The sequence below is a fragment of the Thamnophis sirtalis genome, unplaced genomic scaffold (genome assembly GCF_051295495.1).
Source record: "Thamnophis sirtalis isolate CommonGarterSnake01/CBP01778 unplaced genomic scaffold, rThaSir2_p1.2 scaffold_13, whole genome shotgun sequence".
In the NCBI taxonomy this organism is placed as follows: domain Eukaryota; kingdom Metazoa; phylum Chordata; class Lepidosauria; order Squamata; family Natricidae; genus Thamnophis; species Thamnophis sirtalis.
Genome location: NW_028261393.1, coordinates 39,161,965 through 39,184,434, shown reverse-complemented (window position 1 = coordinate 39,184,434; position 22,470 = coordinate 39,161,965). Strand labels below are relative to the sequence as shown.

Below are 22,470 nucleotides of genomic sequence, written 5' to 3'. Positions count from 1 at the left end.
AGGGGTTCTTTGTTATTTTTTCAGCCCACGGGATGTGTAACCATTGTGTAACAGTTGCCTCCAACACCACAGTTCAAAGGTTTTTGGGAAGTATCTTACCTGTGGTTGGAGGAAAAAAAAGGAGTTTGGAAATGAAGAAAGCTAAAAAAATAAGTAGATAATACACTAGCTAAGTTAGTATGTGTACAATGAGAATAATGATGTTTAATGTTGATATTATTACTAGAAGATATTAAGGAGAAAAATGGAGTGTTTTATAATGCTTAATATATTATAATCCTAGGCTTAGGGAAATAATGTTAATATGAATGTGAAAGATGTGACAAAAGAGGAACGATGTTGCACAGAGATGTGTGTACCCAGACGACACACTGCATAAGGAAAGATGGAATGTTTATTTTTGTAATTAAAAAATAACAAAACTCTTAAGAAAAAAAGGTGTCCACCCTTTTCTCCTATCTGCCTGTTTAAAGTCCACATTTCACAGTCATAAATAGCAATTGGAGAAAAATTATTGTGTTAAAAAGTGTTCCAGCTTGTAAACATTTTATAAAGATGCAACTCTTTGTTTGTCTAGCTGTCCTCTATGAAATTCTATATAAAAATGTCTTCAAAGTGGATGAAGAAGAATTGAAGACTGCCCTTGAGATGTTTCGAAATGGGGCTAAGAAAAACAGAAACAGTGCATCTGTTGGCAGCGAAGATGCAAATTTTGATTGCCTTCCTGACAGGGCATCCAGAAATGTTCCGGAAAAGAGGTACGCTCTGAAAATTAAAGAATTACAGTTAAAGTCTCAGTAGGTTTCATGAGATGGTGTTCCAGAGCATCTTAACATCTCATGTCTAAGCTGGGAAAACTCAATAAGAGGTGGTCAACCCTTTTGCTACCTTTAGCACAACTGGCTGTTCCCAATTTAGCAGTCTTTTTAGTAGTCAGCCAAAATGAATTTTTCCAATGAATTCTGGAAGTTGCTCTTTAACAAATTTAAAGAGAGGGCACACTGGGTGAAAGAAAGCTGTTATTGTTTTGACCGAGGCTTCCTTAGAAAGCAAGAAGCAAAATCTTGGTCCTGACAAAACCTCTTTTATTTACACGACTGAATTCCTTTCATTCACAGTCAGCAAGGCTTAGCAAACAGTCTTTTAGAGGAATGTTTATCAACATGAACCTTATCTCCTTTGGAGAGCTGCCAGATAACTAGTTACCAATTGCACGGCAAGGCAAAACGTGGCACAGAGTCTTTTATAGTCACAAACAGAACTTTCTGGACTGAATGAACAAATTGTTTCCTGCAAAAACCCACTCCCTGTCCTTTTTTATTTCCTATGGGAGGGGCCAATCACCTTCAAGGTGTGGCTTTACTCTTAAGTCGACCCTGCTTTCTTAGTTGTCCTTGTCTTCTGGCAGCTCTGCGCATGTGCACTCTGGGAACAGGCTCCAGCTGTTCCTCTGCCTCGCTGCTGTCTAGCTCCCTCTCTGCCTCTGACGCAGAGCCCTCGTCTGAGCTTTCCTCAGCCCTCAGGACTGGCCCATGTTCCTCCCTAACCTCCTCACTGTCCAACTCTGTTGCCAGTTCCGCTGGCCACTGCCAGACCACAACAGCTATCTGGGATGTATCTAGAGATAAAGGATGGTGTGAACCCAACCCAACCAGCCAAGATTAAAAAAGCCAGAATTTACACAGCCTTCAGGATAGTATCTTGAATGGTAATCTTAGGGTAGATATAGAATCTTAGAATCTCCAGGAGAAATGTCCCAGACTTTATAGTGACTTCATTCAGGTCATCTTCCTAGATTGCTCACCATCTGGGTTGAGTTGCTGTTTGTGAAACAAGCCATCAACTGACTTTGCCTCTGCTTTGCGTTTGTTGATGGCTACTTTCCCTTCCTTTCCTAGCCTCCTTTCAGTCTCTCACGGATTGAAACTCTCCCGTGGTGATTGTAAAGCTGCTTGTCATCAGGTTGTTTTTGTAGGTCAAATTCTAAATCCAGATGGCGACACCAGGGAGATGCTTCCCAGATCATTCAACACTGGGTGGCACCATAGTTCTGCTGCATTTTGCTTTTCCTGCTTCTGGGTTTCAGCACTGGACAGCAATGGATAGATATGGTTTGCCTATTTTTTCTTTTTCCTTTTGATCCGATGTGTCTTTAATTGTTTAGATTGGAAGATTGGATAGATTTTGATTCGGCCCACCCAGCGGAGGAAAAATGCAAGCAACTCGCAGAGGAAGGAAAGGTTTGACAATTTTCAGACAATGAGATTCCATGTGTGCAAGCATCAATGTAGCATATATGCAGGTATCTATGTAGCAGGAAAAAGGGAACGGTGGCTCAGCGGCTAAGACACTGAGCTTGCCGATCAGAAAGGTTGGCAGTTTGGTGGTTCAAATCCCTAGTGCCACGTAACGGAGTGAGCTCCTGGTACTTGTCCCAGCTTCTGCCAAAGAAAAATAAGAACCACCTTTGATGGGAAGGTAACAGTATTCCATGCACCTTTGGCATTTAGTCATGCCAGCTACATGACCACAGATACATCTTCAGACATCTTTGGCTTTGAAACGGAGATGAGCTCCACCCCCTAGAGCCGGCAACGACTAATGACTAGTGTGAGGGGAACCTTTACCTATGTAGCAGGAAGCACTGTTTCATGGTTTTACCTCTTCTTCCTTTTAACTTTGCCTCCTCGTCCTATGCTACGCTGCTCTGGTTAAACACTTACATGTCTAAAATGTTTAAATTCTGGGGAGGCAGATTCAAAGCTGGGAAAATAACATCTTGGAAAACTATACTTAAGGTGTCATTAACATACTGCTTGCTTTCCTGAGATGTGCTACCTAAATGTGGCATTTAAATATTCTGTTCTTTAGACTTTCCTGTTTTATACAGTTTTTTTAAGCAATGTCTCATTTGTCATGTCCCCCCTTTCTCTGTATATAGTTTTTTTCAACTCCATGACTTCTTTTGGTATAACAAATAATTATAGAGCCATTCTTTCTAGCTTTTTACCACTCTGTGTTAAATTGCTTTTAGATGTCTGGATTTGAATTAACCTCAAGTAGTCCTCAAATTATAACTACAATTGAGGCCAAAGTTTATGTCGCTAAGTAAGAAATGCATTAAGTAAGTTTTGCCCCATTCTACAACAGTTCTTGCCACATTGGTTGATTGAGGTTCTTAAATTATTAACGGTTACTAATTGGATCTGGACTCCCCACTGACTTTGCTTGTTAGAAGGTCGCAAAAGGGATCACATGACTCTGGAAGCCATCTTTAATGTGGATCAGTTGCCAAGCCTCTGAATTTTGATCACATGACCATGGGGAGGCTGCAAAGATGTGTGAAAAATGGTCATAAATCACTTTTTTTCAGTGCTGTTGTTATCTTCGAAGGGTCATTAAATGAATTGTTGTAAATTGAGGACTACCTGTACAACAGGGGTCTCCAACCATGGCAACTTTAAGACTTGTTGACCTGAGAATTCCTCAGCTAGCATGAAATCTGGGAGTTAAAAGTCTACAAGTCTTAAAGTTGCCAATGTTGGAGTCTGCAAGGACCTGCCTTGCCCCCCCCCCCCCCCCGAAAGCATAGACTCTTGAAAACCTGGTATTTCAAATGGAATCTTTTTACTGAAGAGGGGTGAAAGCAAGTCAACATTCAAAGCTGGCTCTGGGACCCTCAGGCTACACAATCCATGATAAGGAAATTATGAACCCCTCCCAACAGTCCTGATACAGATTCCCACCAATCCGCAAGTGTGAAAATGGGTTTGTACCCGCCTCTCTGATTAACAGATAGGAAGAGATTTTCAGGATGATCTTCCAGAGTTGTAATTCACAGGGCTCTTCCACACACACACACACATCCTGTATTCCCCAAGAGGTGAGGATTTCCCAGACATCTGAGGTGCCAGGCAACGTTTATAAATCAGGTGAAAGTTTATACAAAAAGACAAGGCAAGAAATAGGATACATAAAAAGGAGAAAGAACAAAATGTATCAAATCCAACCCCCTCCTTCTTCATCCACTGAAGAATGGCAGGTACATGGATTTGACAGAGTCCACAACTATAACATAACTGCACCATTCCAAATATGGGGGAATGCAAGCCCATAATGTAGTTTATCTAAACTCAGATAACTGTTGGGTTTCTCTGCTCTTTGCCTAAACCCAAAGTAATGTCTCCCTTATGATATAAGCAATCCTTTGGGAAATTGAGGCAGGACCCAGGACTAGGAATGAGAAATCAAAGTTGCTCTACTCTTGTTTTACTGTGTCCTGTCTGCCTGGTATAGGGGATTATTTTTTGAAAAGGGCTCTGACCAGGTCACATATTTTTCTCCTCAGTAGAATATAAGCAAAATGGCAACATAAAAAACTGGAAGTGGGACTGGCCAACTATGAGTTGATGTAGTTTGTCGCTTGTATGTGTGAAAATTGTATGTAAATCTTTGTCAGAGTTTGTTGCATAAATTCAAATCCAGAAGCACATTACAGATAACTGATGCAGCAGGATTTCTTAACTTCTTTATATACATAAGAATAGATGAGTAAATGTACAATACCAACAGATGATTCTTCCAAGTGAACACAAGGCAGGAGAGTTACAGGCAAACACAAGCAGTTTCATTTCAGCGGTCAAGCTCAGACACCACTTGTTTACTTCTCAGAGCAGCAGACTGCTTAAGTTTCTGTTTCAATTCTCTGCACACTCAGATCTGTTTAAGCTCCCTTTGGCTGATTTAGTTGCTATGCCTATTCATTGGCTAACCTTAGCTCAAACTAGCCCAAACTATATCCTTTTTAAATTTTGTGGTCGTTGGCTATCAGTTATAAACATAATTCCCAAGAGGAGAGGACTACTTTACACTTTGTCTCCTGGATTGGAACACACACTAAATTATTTCAAATAAAAGCAATTAAATTAGCTTGTCTCCCAGCCTCCGAGATTAGCGAAGTGTAAAAAAGCCTAATCAGTGGTTCAAGGTTTTTTTATTCCACTGTTGTTGTACTATTTGATATTTATCTTGTAATTGCCATGTGTAAGTTGAAATTCACATAGTCTTGGGGGTTGCTCACCCTAGAACCGTGATGGCGAACCTATGGCACGGGTGCCAAAGGTGGCATGCAAAGCCATATCTGCCGGCATGCAAGCCATCAGCCGCAGCATGCAAGCATGTGCCAGAGAGCTGATTTTTGGCCTTCCGGAGGGCATCCCCCGGTCCCGCCAGAGGCCCTCCAGAAGCCAGAAATTGATCATTTCTGAACTTCCAGTTGGCCCATTGTGCCCATTTTTCGCCCACCCCGGGCTCTGGAGGCTTTCCTGAAGCCTGGGGAGGGTGAAAACAGCCTCCCTTGCCTCCCTGGAGGAAACACCAAGCTCCGATTGGAGTGACCCGTGTGTGTGGTGGGTTGTGCAGGCATGCCGGAATGCACTTATGGGTGCCGGCACGCATGCATGTTATTGTGTACACGACCTCTCATTTTTGGCACCCAACAACAAAAAGGTGAGCCTTCACTGCCCTAGAATATGGGAAGCTGCGTGTGGTGATTAGAAGATAAATATCAAATAGTAGGTGCAAAGTGTAAAAGAGTAGATAGGTTTGAGCATTTCCTTTACAGTTGGCAGGCTGAAAGCCATTGTAGCCAGCAGCTCTTCTAATTTGCTCCTCTTCAACAGCCTCCTGAAAACCCAAGGATGCCCTTTCCCTACAAAGTATTGAAAGCCCTGGACCCTGAGATCTATCGGAATATAGAGTTTGATGTTTGGCTGGAGAGCAGAAAAGGTAGGTTTGTCTTATGATTCATTTTGAGCCACGGTGGAATCGGGGTTAGAGTGCAGTTCTACAGGCTGCTTCTGCTGATCACCCACTGCCAGCAGTTTGGCAGATGGAATCTCACCAGGCTCAAGGTTGACTCAGCCTTCCATCCTTCTGAGGTGGGTAAAATGAGGACCCAGATTGTTGGGTGCAATTTGCTAACTCCGTAAACCAGTTAGAGAGGGCTGTAAAAGAACTGTGAAGCAGTATATACTGTATTTTTCGGACTATAAGACACACCATGATTTTGAAGAGGTAAATTTTTTAAACAAATGTTTTGCACTCTGCAGGCCTCCCAAACCCTCTGCACGCCTCATTTTTTGCAAAAAAAAGGGGGGGGGGCTGGCAGAGCTTTGGGAGGCTTGTAGAGTGCTAGGCGGGCATAAATGAGCAAAAAACGGGGCCAATTTTTGCAAAAAAAGTGGGCATGCGGAGCTTTGGGAGACTTGTAGAGTGCTTCTGGGGGCTGGTGGGGCAAAAATGAGCAAAAATGGCCATTTTTTGCTTGTTTTTGCCCTCCTCAGCTCCCAGGAGTACTTTGCTAGTCTCCCAAACACTCTGCACATCCATTTTTGCAAAAGGGGCAGCGTTTCAGTAGGCCACAAATGCTGTATTCAATATATAAGACACACCCAGATTTTCACCTTCTTTTTTGGGGGAAAAGGTGCGTCTTATACTCTGAAAAATACGGTAAGTCTAAGTGCTATTGCTATTGCTATTTTGCACTTGAAAAATATGTTCCATACCATTGCACTTGATGGCTGAATCAAGCAGAGGTGTGTCCAATAGGATGAACACAGCAGGCCTAGCAGCTGAAATCCCAGTGCATGCATATGAAATTCTCCTGTTAAGAATTTGCTGTTTCCTGCAACAGTCATAAAGTACAGCTAAAGAGTTGTTTGTCATGAAAACATGTTACCCAATCAACATTGGGCTTAATAAATGCACAGTTCCAAATGGACCTTGGAAGTTTTCTTCCTGGGTTGTAGTTGGTTAAAACCTATATATGTAGGCCATGTTTCATATGCTGTCTGCTTTAGCAAAAGAGTACTCTAGTTTACAGGGAAGCGGTGGCTCAGTCGCTAAAACGCTGAGCTTGTCAGTCAGAAAGGTCAGCAGTTTGGCGGATCAAATCCCTAGTGCTGCATAACAGAGTGAGCTCCCATTACTTGTACCAGTTCTGCCAACCTAGCAGCTCGAAAGCAGGTAGAAATGCAAGTAGAAAAATAGGGACCACCTTTGGTGGGAATATAACAGCGTTCCATGTGCCTTCGGCATTGAGTCATGCCGGCCACATGACTACAGAGACTTCTCCGGACAGCACTGGCTCTTCAGCTTTGAAACAGAGATGAGCACCACCCTCTACAGTCAGGAATGACTAGCACATATGTGCTAGAGGTACCTTTACGTTTACCTTTACTCTATACACTACAGTCATCCTTCCAACAGTCATCCTTGATCCTAATGTAAATCATGTGACCATGGGGATGCTGGAAAAGCTGTAACTCTGAAAAATGGTCATGTCACTTTTTTCAGTGCTGTAGTAGTTTGAATGGTCAGTAAGTGAACTGTTGTAAGTCGAGGGCTATCAGTATTGGGAGTACTAGCCTAGAAAGTACTAGGAGATGCACTCTTAAAACATCTGCAGAGCACCAGATAAGGGAACATGGTCTAGTGAAGAGAAGGACCAGGGGACACAGGAGAGCAGTCTTCCAATATTTGAGGGGCTGCCATAGAGAGGAAGGGGTCAAGCTATTTTCCAAAGCACCTGAAGGCCAGACAAGGAATAATGGATGGAAACTGACCAAGGAGAGATTCAAACTAGAAATAAGGAGGAACTTTCTGACAGTGAGAACAATCAACCAATGGAACAGAAGTTGCCTTGGGAAATTGTGGTAGCTTCATCACTTGAGACTTTCAAGAAGAGACTGGACTGCCATTTGTCAGAAATGGTGTAGGTCTCCTGCTTGAGTGGTGGGTTGGACTAAATGACCTATAAGGTCCCTTCCAACTCTGTTAATCTGAGTTCTGCACTGGAGAAGGCTGTATAAATGTAATATTCATTGGGTATGCATGAGGTCCTTGCCAGCTGCAGCTAATATCAGGAAAATAAGCCAGTTACATAATATTATTTTCCATGCAAAGAATTCTACCATCAGATTAGTATCCATGAATGCTTGATAAATAGCTTAAGTTTTCTTTTGATCTTCCTTTGTAGAACTTCAAAAAACAGATTACTTGGTGTTTGCTGGAAGACAATACTATTTAGGAGACAAATGTCAGGTTAGTGCTTTGTGTTTATTTAGTAAAGATAATTTGTTCAAAGCAACTTTGGACTTGCTCTAATTAAACTTACTGAATGCAAACTGTATATTTGGACATTGTGGAAAAGAGTTCTTTAAAATCATTTGCAATCAGCAGAACAAATTTTCCTTGGTTTATTAAACAATAAAATTACTGGTTTCTGATCCTGACCTAAATGACTCATTTAAAAATGCTCTGTCAGAAGTAGGAATAGGAATAAGAATAGGAATAGAATAAAATTCTTTATTGGCCAGTTGTGATTGGACACACAAGGAATTTGTCTTTGGAGCAGATGCTCTCAGTGTACATAAAAAGACAGATACATTGCTCAAGAAGATGGAGGAGATGGGTGATAGGAACGCTGAGAAGACTAATAGTAATTGTAATGCAGCCATAGTGAATAGTTTGACGGTGGTGAGGGAATTATTTGTTTACCAGAGTGATGGCATTGGGGAAAAAAGTGTCCACTTAGTTTTCTGAGCTTATTGTATAAGAAGACCTCAATTAAATTGAGGCTTTGTTGAGATCTCTTCATAATTCCAGCAACTCCACTGTTTTATCCCCAGTTTTCTACTTTTGATGATCAACAACCCTTGGAGATGTGTGTTGGGGAGCGTCTTCATTACATTTAACTTGATGAACCCTTTAGGGCCTGTTGAAAAAATGGAAAGAGATTGCTACATCCATTATCATGACTTACTAGAGTAAACAAGTATAAATCTTGAACATTTATAAATTTGCTCAATTTTATTCCTGTTGTTTTTGATGTGACTGAGCCAGCTTTCTGTGGCGCAGAGAATAAGGCTATACTTTCTAGGTCAAAAGTTCCATACCACAATCTTAATTCTGGAATATGAGTTTGATATCTCTGAACCTAGAACAATGATGGCTAACCTGTTTTGGATTTCGTGCCAAAAGCTGGGGGAGTGCAGGGGAGTTGTGCGCAGGCGTGCCACACCCATAATACTATGTGCATGACCCCAGTGACCCTCCTGCTTTTGACACACTTTTTTGCCCTCCCCAGGCTCCAGAGGCTTTTCAGGAGCCTGGGAGGGCAAAAACAGCCTCCCCACCCATCCCGGAGGATTCAGGAGCTTCCCTGAAGGCTCTGGAGGGCAAAAAACGGCCCTACGAGCAAACTGGAAGTCACTTCTGGTTTGATCATAGGGCCATTTTTTGCCCTGCGGAGCCTTCAGGGAAGCTTCCTGAAGGCCCCTGAAAGCTCTGGAGGGTGAAAAACGGCCCTACAGACATCATCACCCCTTAGAATCGGGAACAACTAGCACATATGTGCGAGGGGAACCTTTAATTAGATCCTCTTGCTTTTGAGAAAAATTCCATGTATGGACTATTTCTTGATACATACATTTCTGCTTGGCTTGCCATTTGGTAACATATAGATTCTTACAACCTGATACCTACTGTAACAAACATCCAGGGCATAAAATATAAATGAACTTGGTTGAAAATGGTGATTGCAAAGTTTGTTAGATCTAAGTCAAGGATCTAAGTCATAACTTTGAAATGAATGAAACACATCAGTTCAGAAGTTGAGTGGCTATTTTCACTTTCTGGCAGTGTGGCTGTGCAAAAACTCAAGTATTCTGAGTATCTTTTTGGGTACACTTAGAGCAGGAGTGTCCAATCTTAGCAACTTTAAGACCTGTGGACTTCAACTCCCAGAATTCCCCAGCCAGAATTCTGGGAGTTGAAGTCCACAAGTCTTAAAGTTGCCAAGATTGGACACCTCTGACTTAGAATCTTCTTCTTCCCAGGTACGGCTAGAAACGGGGGGGAAATATTACAATGCCCATATACAGGATGTGGGACAAGATAATATGGTGACTGTCTTTATTGAAGAGCTGGCAGAAAAGTATGTATCTCTTTCCTTTTAATCATATAATTGTATTCATTGGGAGAGCTATTGATATCAGAATTTTAGCTGGGCTACTTCAAAAATCAGGTTAATGGTGTTATAACTAATATACAAAATCTGACATCTCACTTTCCATATTATTTCTTCAGATAGGCTGGGTTTAATTCTTTTACAATATGGGGCATTCAGTTCAACAGTACCGAACATGAAAAGGTTTTAATTTCGTCTCCCAGGGGAAAGGGTGTTGAAAATGGAAGCTTTAATTTTTGTTCTGGCATAACTTTGACACTTAAAAATGTAAGACATAGTCTTACAGAACCTTTAAAACAAACTTTTTCCTTGTATTTAGGGTTGGGATTTTTTGTTTTGTTTTGGTGGATCAAATGTTTTGTGATCCATGAAGCTTTTGTGATAAGAAATATTAATCTTTAATATGTTTCCCGATTCTTCATTTTTGTTTGAGTTTTCTGGAAACTCAACAAATTAATAGTTTTACAAAAGAACACAATATGAAACCTATTAAGAGAATAATACCTGTGAGCGAAGAAGCTTTTAAACACTGGTAAGGATTTCGAGTGGGCGAGTGGGCCCTCCAGAGCACTATACCGGAACGGTATCCGGTGCTCCGGGTTGGCTCCAGTATGCCCGTACCGGGACGTACCGTCTGCAACCCACCACTGTGTTGGACTATGCCTTCAATGTCCCTCCCAGCTTTATGATTTTATACTTTGCCCAAGAACCATATTTTTCAGAGTATACACCAAGATTTTGAAGAGGTAAATTAAAAGTAAAAGTCTTTGCAATCTGCAGGCCTCTCAAACCCTCTGCACGTCACATTTTTTTGTGAAAAATGGGGCATGCAGAGAGTTTGAGAGGCCTGCAAATTGCTGCTGGGGGCTGGGGGGGGAGAGCAAAAAATGACCTGTTTTTTGAGAAAACAGGCCTGTTTTTTGCCCAAAACAGGGCATGCATAGGCTTTGGGAGGCTTATAGAGTACTCCTGGGGGCTGGGGGAGGGTAAAAATGAGCCTAAAACCAGCCTATTTTTCACTCATTTTTGCCTTCCCCGGCCCCCAGGAGCACTCTGGAAGCCACCTAAAGGCTATGCAAGGCCATTTTTGCAAAGGGGGTGGGGTTTCAGGAGGCCTAAAATGCTGTATTCAGTCTATAAGATGCACCCAGATTTTCACCCTCTTTTTTTGGGGGGGGGAAAGGTGCGTCTTATACTCCGAAAAATACTGTAACTTAAAGTTACAACTAATTTAAATTCTAATTATCATATCAGTCAATTTACATTAGTGGTTGGCATCATTGTGCAAACTCAATCATCTTTGTGTAGCACTCTTAAAGATAAGTAGAAATGGAAGGAACAGTAAGTTTTAAACTTAGATGCCATAGGTCTTATATCATTATGATTTTAAGTTTTGTTTTATAATTGTACTAATTCTGGTTGGGATGATGTATAGGCATGTTATTCCATTGGTAAATTTGAAGCCTGTGACTCAAGTCACTCCACTTCCTGCATGGAATGTGATGTCCAACAGAAAAGGAGGAAGTTATCAGAAGATACCAGGTGGGTACACCCATAAGTAAAAACAGTAATGGTATGGCTGGGTAGAGTAGTAATGAACCTTGTAACCTGCAACTTCTCCAATAATAGTATAAACTTCTCTTTGGGAATGAATTCATCATCCATTTTCCCATTCTTCATCATCCAGCTCATTTCTCTTTGACAAGGTTTCACCACCTTGCCAACTTTTAAGATGGGTGGATTTCAATTTAATTAAATCTGTCCATCTTAAAATTGCTAATGTTGAGAAATACTGCCCTATTAATTGAAATGCATTGTGATGAGGAATTTCATATTCTTGTTCGGGATGATTTGGGCTAATTTGGGCTAATTTCTTCCAAAATATGGTATTAGCTGCTATTTCCTCTGGTACATAGTGTTTTATAACTGCTTTTACTACATATGTGCACAGTATCTGTGTAGTAAAAGTCTTTTAAAAATCTTTTCAGTTAGAACTCAAGAGCAGATTGGGTAAGAGGTCACCAAAATATGAATCCTAAACAAATGCCTTATATCTCAGTTTTGATGTCATCAATAATTGACTTGTGAGATCTAGTAGATCAAACTCAGTGGTGGAATTCAGCCAGTTCACACCTCTTCGGGAGAACCGATTGTTAACTTTCTAAGCAGTTCGGAGAACCAGTTGTTGGAAGAAATCTTTTGTTTTTTCCCACTTTACAGGGCAAATCCTGTAAGGAAGGCAGGGAGGAAACATTCTGGTGTTGTTTCTAGCCTAATCTTTATTGCCCTGCTTACAGAAACTGCCTCTCCGGTTAACCCTTATTACAGTCACAGCTAAGGCGAAGTGGCCATCAATGTGAGTGATGTTGGTTGGCCACGCCCACACAATCACATGACCCCTGAGCCGCAGCTACCCAGCTGGTCATTAGGAAAGAGAATTGGTTGTTAAATTATTTGAATCCCACCACTGATCAAACTTATTAGTAGTTCTTTTTTGTTTCATTTTCTAAGTTGCTGGACTATCACGGCAATATTTAAGTAATTATAAGGTAAATGATTCCTGAAGTCAAATTCGATCCCTGGATTAATCATTTTAAAACACTTGGTTTGCTTGAAAGATCCCCCTCCACATTAATTAAAGAGAATCAATTTTGAAAACTTTTATTATTATTCAAGCATCACTCTTAAAAGAACTTTTATTGATTATGGAGCCGTATGTGAATTCTAGCTAGATGTTTAACAAGTTATTTTTAAAGAATATTTTTTTCTGCTATTTGGAAATATCTTGGTGGAATGCAGTCTTAATGCAGATTTAACCAGGTAAAGTAAAACTGATCTATGGCTAGATACTGCAATAAAGTTACAATGACACAAAATCATAAAACTAGGTGAGCATTCAGAAAACGAAGAATATGAAAATCAACCTTCATCAAACATTCACTAGGAGGACACACATTTAATCCCTGACATTTTCCCATGTCAAACTGTAAAGAAACTGTAAGTATGTTTTTAGACCTGAAACAACCTTGTGGCAAGATCAAGATATTTTACTGGCATATAATTGAAAAGTTTTCTCTGCCCAAATAATAAACACTTTTAAAGTTCACAATCTTTTAAGGAGTTGCTGCAACAAATCTTGGTTCAAGAATTTATCACTATTAATAACTTTAAATGTACTCATAAAGTAGTTATTTGGAGAGATAATAAAGGAAATGGGCATGGTTGATTTTCTATAAGTAGACACTTCACTTAAAATACCAGCTTTTTCCCACTGTCTCAATCCCCAAAGAGGTGAAACCTGATCTCTAATTACCATCCTGCGCATCTATTAAATTACTCTTGTATCTGAAGAGTTATCTTGAATGGGCTAAAGATGTGAGGGTTTGAATTTTGGAACATGACACATAAATAATCCTTGCTTGTTGCTTGATTCCAAAAGAAGAGGTTTTTTTATGTCCTTAAACTTTCAAACTTTTTTTATTATACAATTGCCTGAATGCTGCAGCTTCCTTTCCTCTCTCTTCCCCACATCAAGTTTTAGATTAAAAGGGGCATGGTGCCTCAGTAGCTAAGATTCAGATCTTGTCGATCCGAAAGGTCGGCAGTTAGGCGGTTTGAATCCCTAATGCCACGTAATGGAGTTAGCTCCCATTACTTGTCCCAGCTTCTGCCAACCTTGCAGTTCGAAAGGACGTAAAAATGCAAGTAGAAAAATAGGAACCAGTTTTGGTGGGAAGGTAACAGCATTGAGTGCGCCTTCGGCATTTAGTCTTGCCGGCCACATGACCACGGAGACGTCTTCGGACAGCACTGGCTCTTTGGCTTTGAAACAGAGGTTAGCACTGACGTCTAGAGTCTGGAATGACTAGCACATATTTGCGAGGGGAAGCTTACCTTTTATTTTTAGATAAAATGGAGTGTTTGTACTATTCCAAGACAACATTTCCTAAGATTATTCTAAATTTCTCCCTTCCTGCTCTAGTACTGTTTTATTTCAAAGAAACCAACAAAAGAGTTTCCAGTTGCAAAAAGAAGAAATGACCAGCTGTAGATTAATCCTAGCCAAAGTTTCAGCCGGTCTTCCTATTCTTATTTCCCCTTCCAGACATAGACATGAAAACACGGAAGAAACTCTTCAAGAAAGTGCATGGAAAGGAAGTCTACATGACGGTGGCTTACAGCAGGGGCCACCCTGTCCTGCCACCTCGCCTGCAGCACACCATGGCATCAGATCGCTCATCTTTGGTCCATTGTTCCCCAAATGGGCATATAAATCCATATGATCATTACAATTTCCAGAATTCACAGAGAACTGGACGGGGATACGGAATGTCGAGGTAAGGAGGCTTGTTAATCTCTTCCCCCCATTTCACTGTTAGGCCAGTTCAGAGATGGTGGCCTTGATGATTTTGGCCACAAGCATCATGCTGATTTGAGCATAATAGTGTCATAAAATATCCACAGAGCTACATAGCAATTCTGTTTCCTGTTTCTGCAGCCTTTATTCTCACATGCTTCATTTGCATGTTAGAAAAGGAATATTTTAACCAAAGGGTATATAGAGCTAGTCCTGGTAGTCCTCAACCTACAACAGTTCATTAAGTGACTGTTCAATGTTACAAAGGCACTGAAAAATGTGACTTACAACCTTTTTGCATGAATTTATGGCCTTTGCAGCATCTCCATAGTCATGTGATCAAAATTCAGATGCTTGGCAACTAGCTCATATTTATGACCGTTGCTGTGTCCCAAGGTCACGTGATCTCCTTCTGTGATGATCTGACAAGCAAAGTCAATGGGGAAGCCAGATTCACTTAACAAGTGAATCTGTATTACTGACTTAACAACTGCAGTGATTCATTTCACAACCGTGGTAAGAAAAGTAGTAAAATGGGGCAAAATTCACTTAACCAATGTCTCACTTAACAGAAATTTGGGACTCCATTGTGGTCGTAAGCTGAGGACTACCTGTGTTTGGTTAATGGCTGTTAGTTCATCAACCAGGTTGTGACGGCACTGAATGAAAAGGCTTTATGGCCTGCCCTCAAAGTTCTGTCCATCAGAGCCTCCCCATAGTCATGTGATGTCCCACTTTGCAACCAATCCTGGTCCCAATTACTATCGTTAAGCGAGAACTGCCTGTAGTGGTGAACAGATAGGTGATTAAATTTGAGAGAGAATTTGGTAGCCCACTAAACCATAATTTCAAAACTTGGTTCATTGGTGACCTGCGTTCTGTAAATTAATACTATGTCCCAAATTGAGAGAACTTTTAATTTAAAGTAACAATGGCAATAAAATGTTCTCATTTTCTCCCCCTGCCCAGTGGTGGGATTCATCTGGTTCGCACCTATTTGGGAGAATCGTCTGTTAACTTTCTAAGAAGTTGGGAGAACTGGTTGTTGGAAGAAATCCCCTTTTGGTTTTTTTCCCACTTTACAGGGCTAATCCTGTAAGGAAGGCAGGAAGGAAACATTCTGGTGTTGCTTCTAGCCTAATCTTTATTGCCCTGCTTACAGAAACTGCCTCTCCGGTTAATCCTTATTACATTGTAACAGCTAAGGCGAAGCGCCCATCGACATGAATGACCTTGAGTTGGCCATGCCCACATGGTCACATGACCACCATGCCTACCCAGCTGGTCATTAGGGAAGAGAACCAGTTGTTAAATTATTTGAATCCCACCACTGCCCTTGCCCAACTAATATGATCTACACAGGGGTAGTATCAATAGTGGGTTGCTGCTGGTTCAGCCAGTTCGGCCGAACCAGTAGTGGAATTCAGGCCTGGGTTGCAGAACCGGCAGTGATCCAGGCCTGCTATGCCCCTAAACTGGTTCCCTCACTGCCGCTTGGCCGCCACCATTTTGGATTTTAGTGAACAATTTACATTGAATTATGCACGGGCGTAAAGCGCACATCTGGTGCACATGCGTACTTTGTGCGTGGGTTGCAAACCGGCAGTAACACCAGCAACAAACCCACCCCTGGGTAGTATCCAATGTTCTTTAGTGGCCTCATAAACCCAGAAACGTATAATAACTGAGCTCATCTAGGAAAACCCAGAGCTACAAACCAAACTGGGAAGATGAAAAGATATCAAAGGCTGCAACACCAGCAAATACTTTCTGTATTGCTGCCAACAAAGCCATATTTATTTATTAAATTTCTACACCACCCACATCTGTGGATGGTTGCCTTATCAAGTCATCAGCAGTCAAGGTGAACTTGAAGGTGTTCTTGGCTTTTACTCAAGTGAGACTTAGCATAGTTGACATGCAATTAAAACCTTCTCTGGCAATTCTCAGTCATCCAGGTCCTAGTTGTCCCAAAGGTACTTTTTCACAAGGCGTTGTTTTTCCTTGAAGACTTTTCGCTTCTCATCCAATAACCTTCTTGGATGAGAAGCGAAAGGTCTTCAAGGAAAAACAAAGTCCAGTTGCCTTGTGAAAAAGCACCTTTGCGACATGTAATTAAGAAGTAACATGCTGGATTGAAGAGCAAGGCAGGGACCCGCACAGTTTGCATACACTTGCACCATGCCAAAGGATAGCTGAGCCTTGGACTGCTTTGCAGCTTCTTCATTCATGGACATGTTTGTAGAGGTACTTGAATGGGGCTAGTTAAGAGTCCACCTTGAGCCTTCTAAATTCGTACTTACTTTGCTTTTTTATCCTTTGAAATGTAGGGGATCTGCCCGATTTATAAACAGGAACAACGTCACTGGGCAAGAAATAGCATTTTATCCTAGTCCAGGAAAGAGATGTTATCAGAGCTATGATAACTTCTCGTATAGATCACGGTAAGTAATTGTAACCCTGTTGTTTTAATCCAATACAATAAGCAGTCAGTGTTATTCCTCAGCTATCGTTTGGGGTCAGCTGTCTTCAGACTTCAGATTTTCTGAAATTTCTCAAATTTTTCAACCTACCTTAGAAAGGTAGAAAGGATGTGTGTGTGTGTGTGTGTGTGTGTGTGTGTCTATATATATTTATATATCTCTATATCTATCTATCTATCTATCTATCTATCTATCTATCTATCTATCTATCTATCTTATCTATCTATAAATAGATAGAAAGAAGGGGGGAGAGAGAGGGAGGGAGGGGAGAGAGAAGGGATGTGGTGGCTCAGTGCTAAGACACTGAACTTGTCGATCAGAAAGGTCGGCAGTTTGACGGTTTCAATCCCTAGCACCGTGTAATGGAATGAGCTCCTGTTACTTGTCCCAGCTTCTGCCAACCTACCTAGTTCAAAAGCACGTAAAAAATGCAAGTAGAAAAATAGAAAGTTGGTGGGAAGGTAACAGCGTCCCTTGTGCCTTCAGCATTTAGTCATGCCGGCCACATGAGCACAGAGACGTCTTCGGACAGCACTGGCTCTTTGGCTTTGAAACAGAGATGAGTACCGCCCCCTAGAGTTGGGAATGACTAGCACATATGTGCAAGGGGAACCTTTACCTTTATACAGGTAGTCCTGGACTTACAACAGCTCATTTAGTGACTGTTTGAAGTTATAACAGTGCTGAAAAAGTGACTTATGACCATTTTTCATACTTATGACCATCGCTGCATCCTCATGGTCATGTGATGTACATTCGGATGCTTGACAACTGACTCACATTTGTGACAGTTGCAGTGTCCTGAGGTCATGTGATTTCCCCCTTTGCAACCGTCTGACAAGAAAAATCAATGGGGAAACTAAATCCACTTAACAACTGTGTAACTAATTTAACAACTGCAGTGATCCACATAACAAATGTGGTGAGAAAAGTCATTAAAAATGGGGCAGTACTCACTTAACAAATTTCTCATTTAACAATGTAAATTTGGGGGTCAACTGTGGTCATAAGTCAAGGACTACCTGTATTGAGGTGGATTTATCCATTAAATTTCTCCAACCGCTATAAGACAAAATTATTTCCCTAGCTAGATTTCATGGCAACTTTTATATGCATGGGATGGGACCTGTGACGTTCCTACCAGTAAAATACTTTTCTACTGTTCGTTCTGACCCAGTCTTAGCAGAAACAGACTCCTTGTCCCAAAAAACCCTTTATATATCTCCTGTGAATTAATGGCATTCACACAATGAGAAGCCCAGGCAATAGTCCTTCAAAGAGTTAACTGCAGTAACAGACCTTGTTAGTTCCTTGCCAGGCCATGAGTTCCCACCTTGTAAAGCTCCAAATTAAGTTCTGGCAAGCAGTCTCTAAGGCACGAAACACCATGAGCAAAATCTTCAGAAATCCGAACTGTTGTCTTCTACAATCACCACTCCCCTTTCTTTCTATTTATTCCCCAGCCAGGAAGAGGTCATTGAGCGTTCCCATGTGCCTTGCTCCCTGAGTCAACTCCTTGTTCTCAGTTGTTCTCCTCTTCTAACAGCTCTGCGCATACGCGTATCTGGAACAAGGCCCAGTGGTTCTTCCTCCCCACTTATCTCAGCCTCCAAAGGCAGCTGCCTCTCGGGGGACTGGGAAATGTCTGACTGACCTAGCTAGTTCTTCAAAGCTTTTCAATTCTAGGGATGCAACTTTCTGTATCCTTGAAGCAATGTTAAACCGTTTTCAACTGAGACATTTTTTTAAAGCATCCCAGGATTGCTGCTGTTTCAGATTCCAAAGAGTTTCTTTGTTGATGCAGCAAGCCAGTGCCATGTTACGTGAATCTTAACTGCCCCAAAGTGCCAGTCTGGTAACAATTGGGCACAAATACCGTATTTTTTGAACTATAAGAGGCACTGGAGTATAAGACGCACCCAAGATTTTGAAGAGGTAGTAAATTTTTTAAAAAAATGTACTCTGCAGGGCCCAAGCCTTCTGCATCCCTCAGTTTTTGTGGAAAATGGGTCATGCAGAAAGTTTGAGAGCCCCCCCTCTTTTTTGGGGGGGGTGGGAAAGGTGTGTCTTATACTCCAAAAATACGGTATCCCTTGGTCCTGTAGTTGCAGCTGTAGCAACATTTTCTTTCAAATGTTTTAGACTTGGGATATATGGTGGTGGTGACATTTTAACCTTTTGATCATTCTGGAAGTTCATACAGCCGTAGCCGCAGACAGATGCAATGTGTAAATAAAGAATGCCAGTACGGATTTTCACCTGAGAATGGGGAGGAACCTCGAGGTGTAGAAGAAACCATGACTTTCTATGAGATTGAAGAAGGGGATGATGCCAATTTTCCTCCTTTACCTGTAAGTCCTTGAGCTGAATTAATTTGAAAAATGCCAAAGTAAATCTTTTACAGGTAGGCAGCAGGATAGGGTGGGCAAAACTGCAAGGAGAAACTTCATGAGTCTTAAAAGTTGCCAAGTTTGGAGAGCCCTGGGATAGAGAGTGCTGGATTAAACAGCCTTGAATTAATCTAGCAGGCTGTTAGGAAGAATAATCAAGTTTGGTTAAATCCTCATTATGGGAAAAGATCTACACAGATGAAATATAATTGCAAAGCCTCAGGCTCTTAATTTTGTTCATGGGACTAAAATTTATTAATAGAGCGGCGCACAGCGAAATTGTTTCAAAGGGAACCGAATTGCTAACCAAATAGTATCTCTCAAAGGTATAAATGTGTGTTGGCAAATCTTTTTCTTAGAAAATAATAATTATAAAACCCCCAGGGCAACTTCTGCTGCCATAAAATTGAATTTAGGGATTTCAAAAGGGCCAAAACAAGAAATTTTCTGCTTTTGAAAGAAACCTGAAAATGAGGTTTTTGTATACGAATATTTTTTAATGCTTGCTTTGGCCCTTTCTGCCCTTCTCTCTGCACTGATTTTTAAAAATAAATTCTGAAAGCTCTAATTATTAATAAACAATTTTTTTTCTCAGCCAAATTTGGAAAGGCTAGCAAGCTATTTCCTAAACATTTTAGAAACATGTCGTGTATTTCAGAGCATCTCATAACTGTTGAAGTCCGGCGCACGTATTCTATACTCATCAGGGTTAGAAGGAAATGCTGAAACACTGCTGCATATTTGCAATAAAGTGAAGGCATGAATGTTAATAAATAATCTCACTTGTTTCTCAGAATCGGGGTAACCCAGCTCCAATAGTTCCTGCTCCTGCAGGATTCTGGGTGACAAGAAGGACTTCAAACGCCATCCCGCCAAACAAACCAAGCCTGAATAATTCAGAGGTAGTAGTAGAGGAACCAACTGACACTGGTAAGGATAAACACAGAACAGCAATAGCATTAGTGTTTAAGATTTATATACAGCTTCACCGGGCTTGACAGCCCTTTCTAAGTGGTTTACAAAGTCAGCCTCTTGCCCCCAACAATCTGGGTCCTTTCTTTACCGATCTTGGAAGGGTGGAAGGCTGTCAACCTTGAGCTGGTTAGGATCGAACTCCTGGCAGCTGGCAGACATCAAAAATTGCCTGCAATTACTGCACCACCAGTGTCCAACTTGTTCTGCTTCATAAGATGTGCGCAGACATGTAGTCTTCAAATTATGACTACAATGGAGCTGTCCCATTATGGTCATAAGTTGTGAGGGTCATAAATGACAAGTACTTCCAATTTTGCAAGATTTTTTTTTGTGGCAACCAATGCCATGGTTGTTAAGCAAATACTGTGGTTGTTAAGCAAACTAATGGTTCACTATGGGCATAGTTTTGCAGAAAACTGGATGAAGTTACCAGTTTTTGGCAAAACTGTTATAAAACACACTCGCGCAATCATGGGGTATTCCACACACCCGTCTTGTCAAGCCCCCAAAGTACAATCCTATCACATGGAGAGCAACCGTCCGATCTTCAGATCCAGAGTGTGAGTCCTCTTTTATAGGTAGGGTGTAACTCTGAATAGTTGTTAAGCAACCAGTTGTAAGCCAAGAATCCTATTGTTCAAACTTACAAATTATGATAGAACTTTGGTGAATCATTCGTGAAGGACGCGGTTGCTCAGACCCTGAGTTTGTCAATCAGAAAAGTCGGCAGTTTGGAAGTTCAAATCCCTAGCGCCACATAATGGATTGAGCTCCCGTTACTTTTTCCAGCTTCTGTCAACCTAGCAGTTCGAAAGCACGTAAAAATGCAAGTAGAAAAATAGGAACCACTTTTGGTGGGAAGGTAACAACATTCAGTGCGCCTTCGGCATTTAGTCATGCTGGCCACATGACCACAGAGATGTCTTCGGACAGCACTGGCTCTTCGGCTTTGAAACAGAGGTTAGCACTGACGTCTAGAGTCTAGAACGACTAGCACATATGTGCGAGGGGAATCTTAACTTTTAGTTTTAGATAAAATGGAGCGTTTGTACTATTCCATGACAACTTTTCCTAAGATTATTCTAAATTTCTCCCTTCCTGCTCTAGTACTGTTTTATTTCAAAGAAACAAACAAAAGAGCTTCCAGTTGCAAAAAGAAGAAATGACCAGACGTCTACGGACAGCGCTGGCTCTTCGGTTTTGAAATGGAGATGAGCACCGCCCCCTAGAGTCAGGAACAACTAGCACATATGTGCAAGGGGAACCTTTACCTTTAACTGCTAAAGGAAAAATATGCCTTCTGACAGGGTTACTGCTTCATTCATTTCCTTTATAACATTTGGGATATTGGTTAGGAGTTTTTAAAAAGTCATTAAAAAAAATTCTTCACAGAAGTCTCCTGGCTTGAAATGGAACATGCCGTTATTTTTCAGAATAGATGTGATCTGAAAATTACAGTATGTACAATTGCAGGGACCAGTGGTTTTTTTCATTATTTCAAAAATGCATTTCTCAATTAGAATCTAGACCTAGCATAGCATGAATGTTAATAAGTTCAGATGCATCTGTTACCTTTCCAAGATTGTTATTATGCCAAACGTTTGAAGTACTTTGCAGTTATAAGCATTGAATGTTTTTCTAAGCATTTCATATTTTGGATTATTTTTATATGTTGATTGATAATTTAAGTAGTTGACTTTTTAAAAAGATCAATTAAGTGCAATAATTTATTTTTATTTATTTATTTTTTTGTCAAACATGTATAAGATAACAGATATAAGTATAAACATGATTATGAATATATGAAAATGATACAAATAAATGGGGACATTAGGACAGAGATGGTAGGCCCATTGGTGTGCTTATGCACGCCCCTTACAGACCTCTTAGGAATGGGGTGAGGTCAACAGTAGAGAGTCTAAGGTTAAAGTTTTGGGGTTTGGGGGAAGAAAGCACAGAGTCAGGTAGTGCATTCCAGGCATTGACCACTCTGTTGCTGAAGTTGTATTTTCTGCAATCGAGTTTGAATGGTTTACCTTGAGTTTGTATCTATTGTGTGCTCGTGTATTGTTGTGGTTGAAACTGAAGTCGTAATTGACAGGTAGGACATTGTAGCGGATAATTTTGTGTACTATGCTCGGGTCAGACCGAGGTTCTAAGTTGTCTAAGCCCAAAATTTCAAGCCTGGTGTCATAAGGGATTCTGTTGCAAGCAGAGGAGTGGAGGACTCTTTTC

The 22,470-nt window shown here is 41.0% G+C and overlaps 1 protein-coding gene across 1 annotated transcript in view; it reads left to right on the top strand.

Moving 5' to 3' along the window:
• ALG13 (ALG13 UDP-N-acetylglucosaminyltransferase subunit) overlaps window positions 1–22,470 on the top strand; it is a 76,024-nt gene that overhangs the window by 31,441 nt on the left and 22,113 nt on the right. The window contains exons 12-21 of the mRNA XM_087727097.1: window positions 578–758; window positions 2,165–2,240; window positions 5,682–5,787; window positions 8,039–8,103; window positions 9,900–9,997; window positions 11,466–11,572; window positions 14,136–14,367; window positions 16,718–16,831; window positions 19,065–19,221; window positions 20,055–20,190. Of these exons, the coding sequence (XP_087583223.1) occupies window positions 578–758; window positions 2,165–2,240; window positions 5,682–5,787; window positions 8,039–8,103; window positions 9,900–9,997; window positions 11,466–11,572; window positions 14,136–14,367; window positions 16,718–16,831; window positions 19,065–19,221; window positions 20,055–20,190 (1,272 nt within the window). The remainder of the gene's footprint in view (window positions 1–577; window positions 759–2,164; window positions 2,241–5,681; window positions 5,788–8,038; window positions 8,104–9,899; window positions 9,998–11,465; window positions 11,573–14,135; window positions 14,368–16,717; window positions 16,832–19,064; window positions 19,222–20,054; window positions 20,191–22,470) is intronic.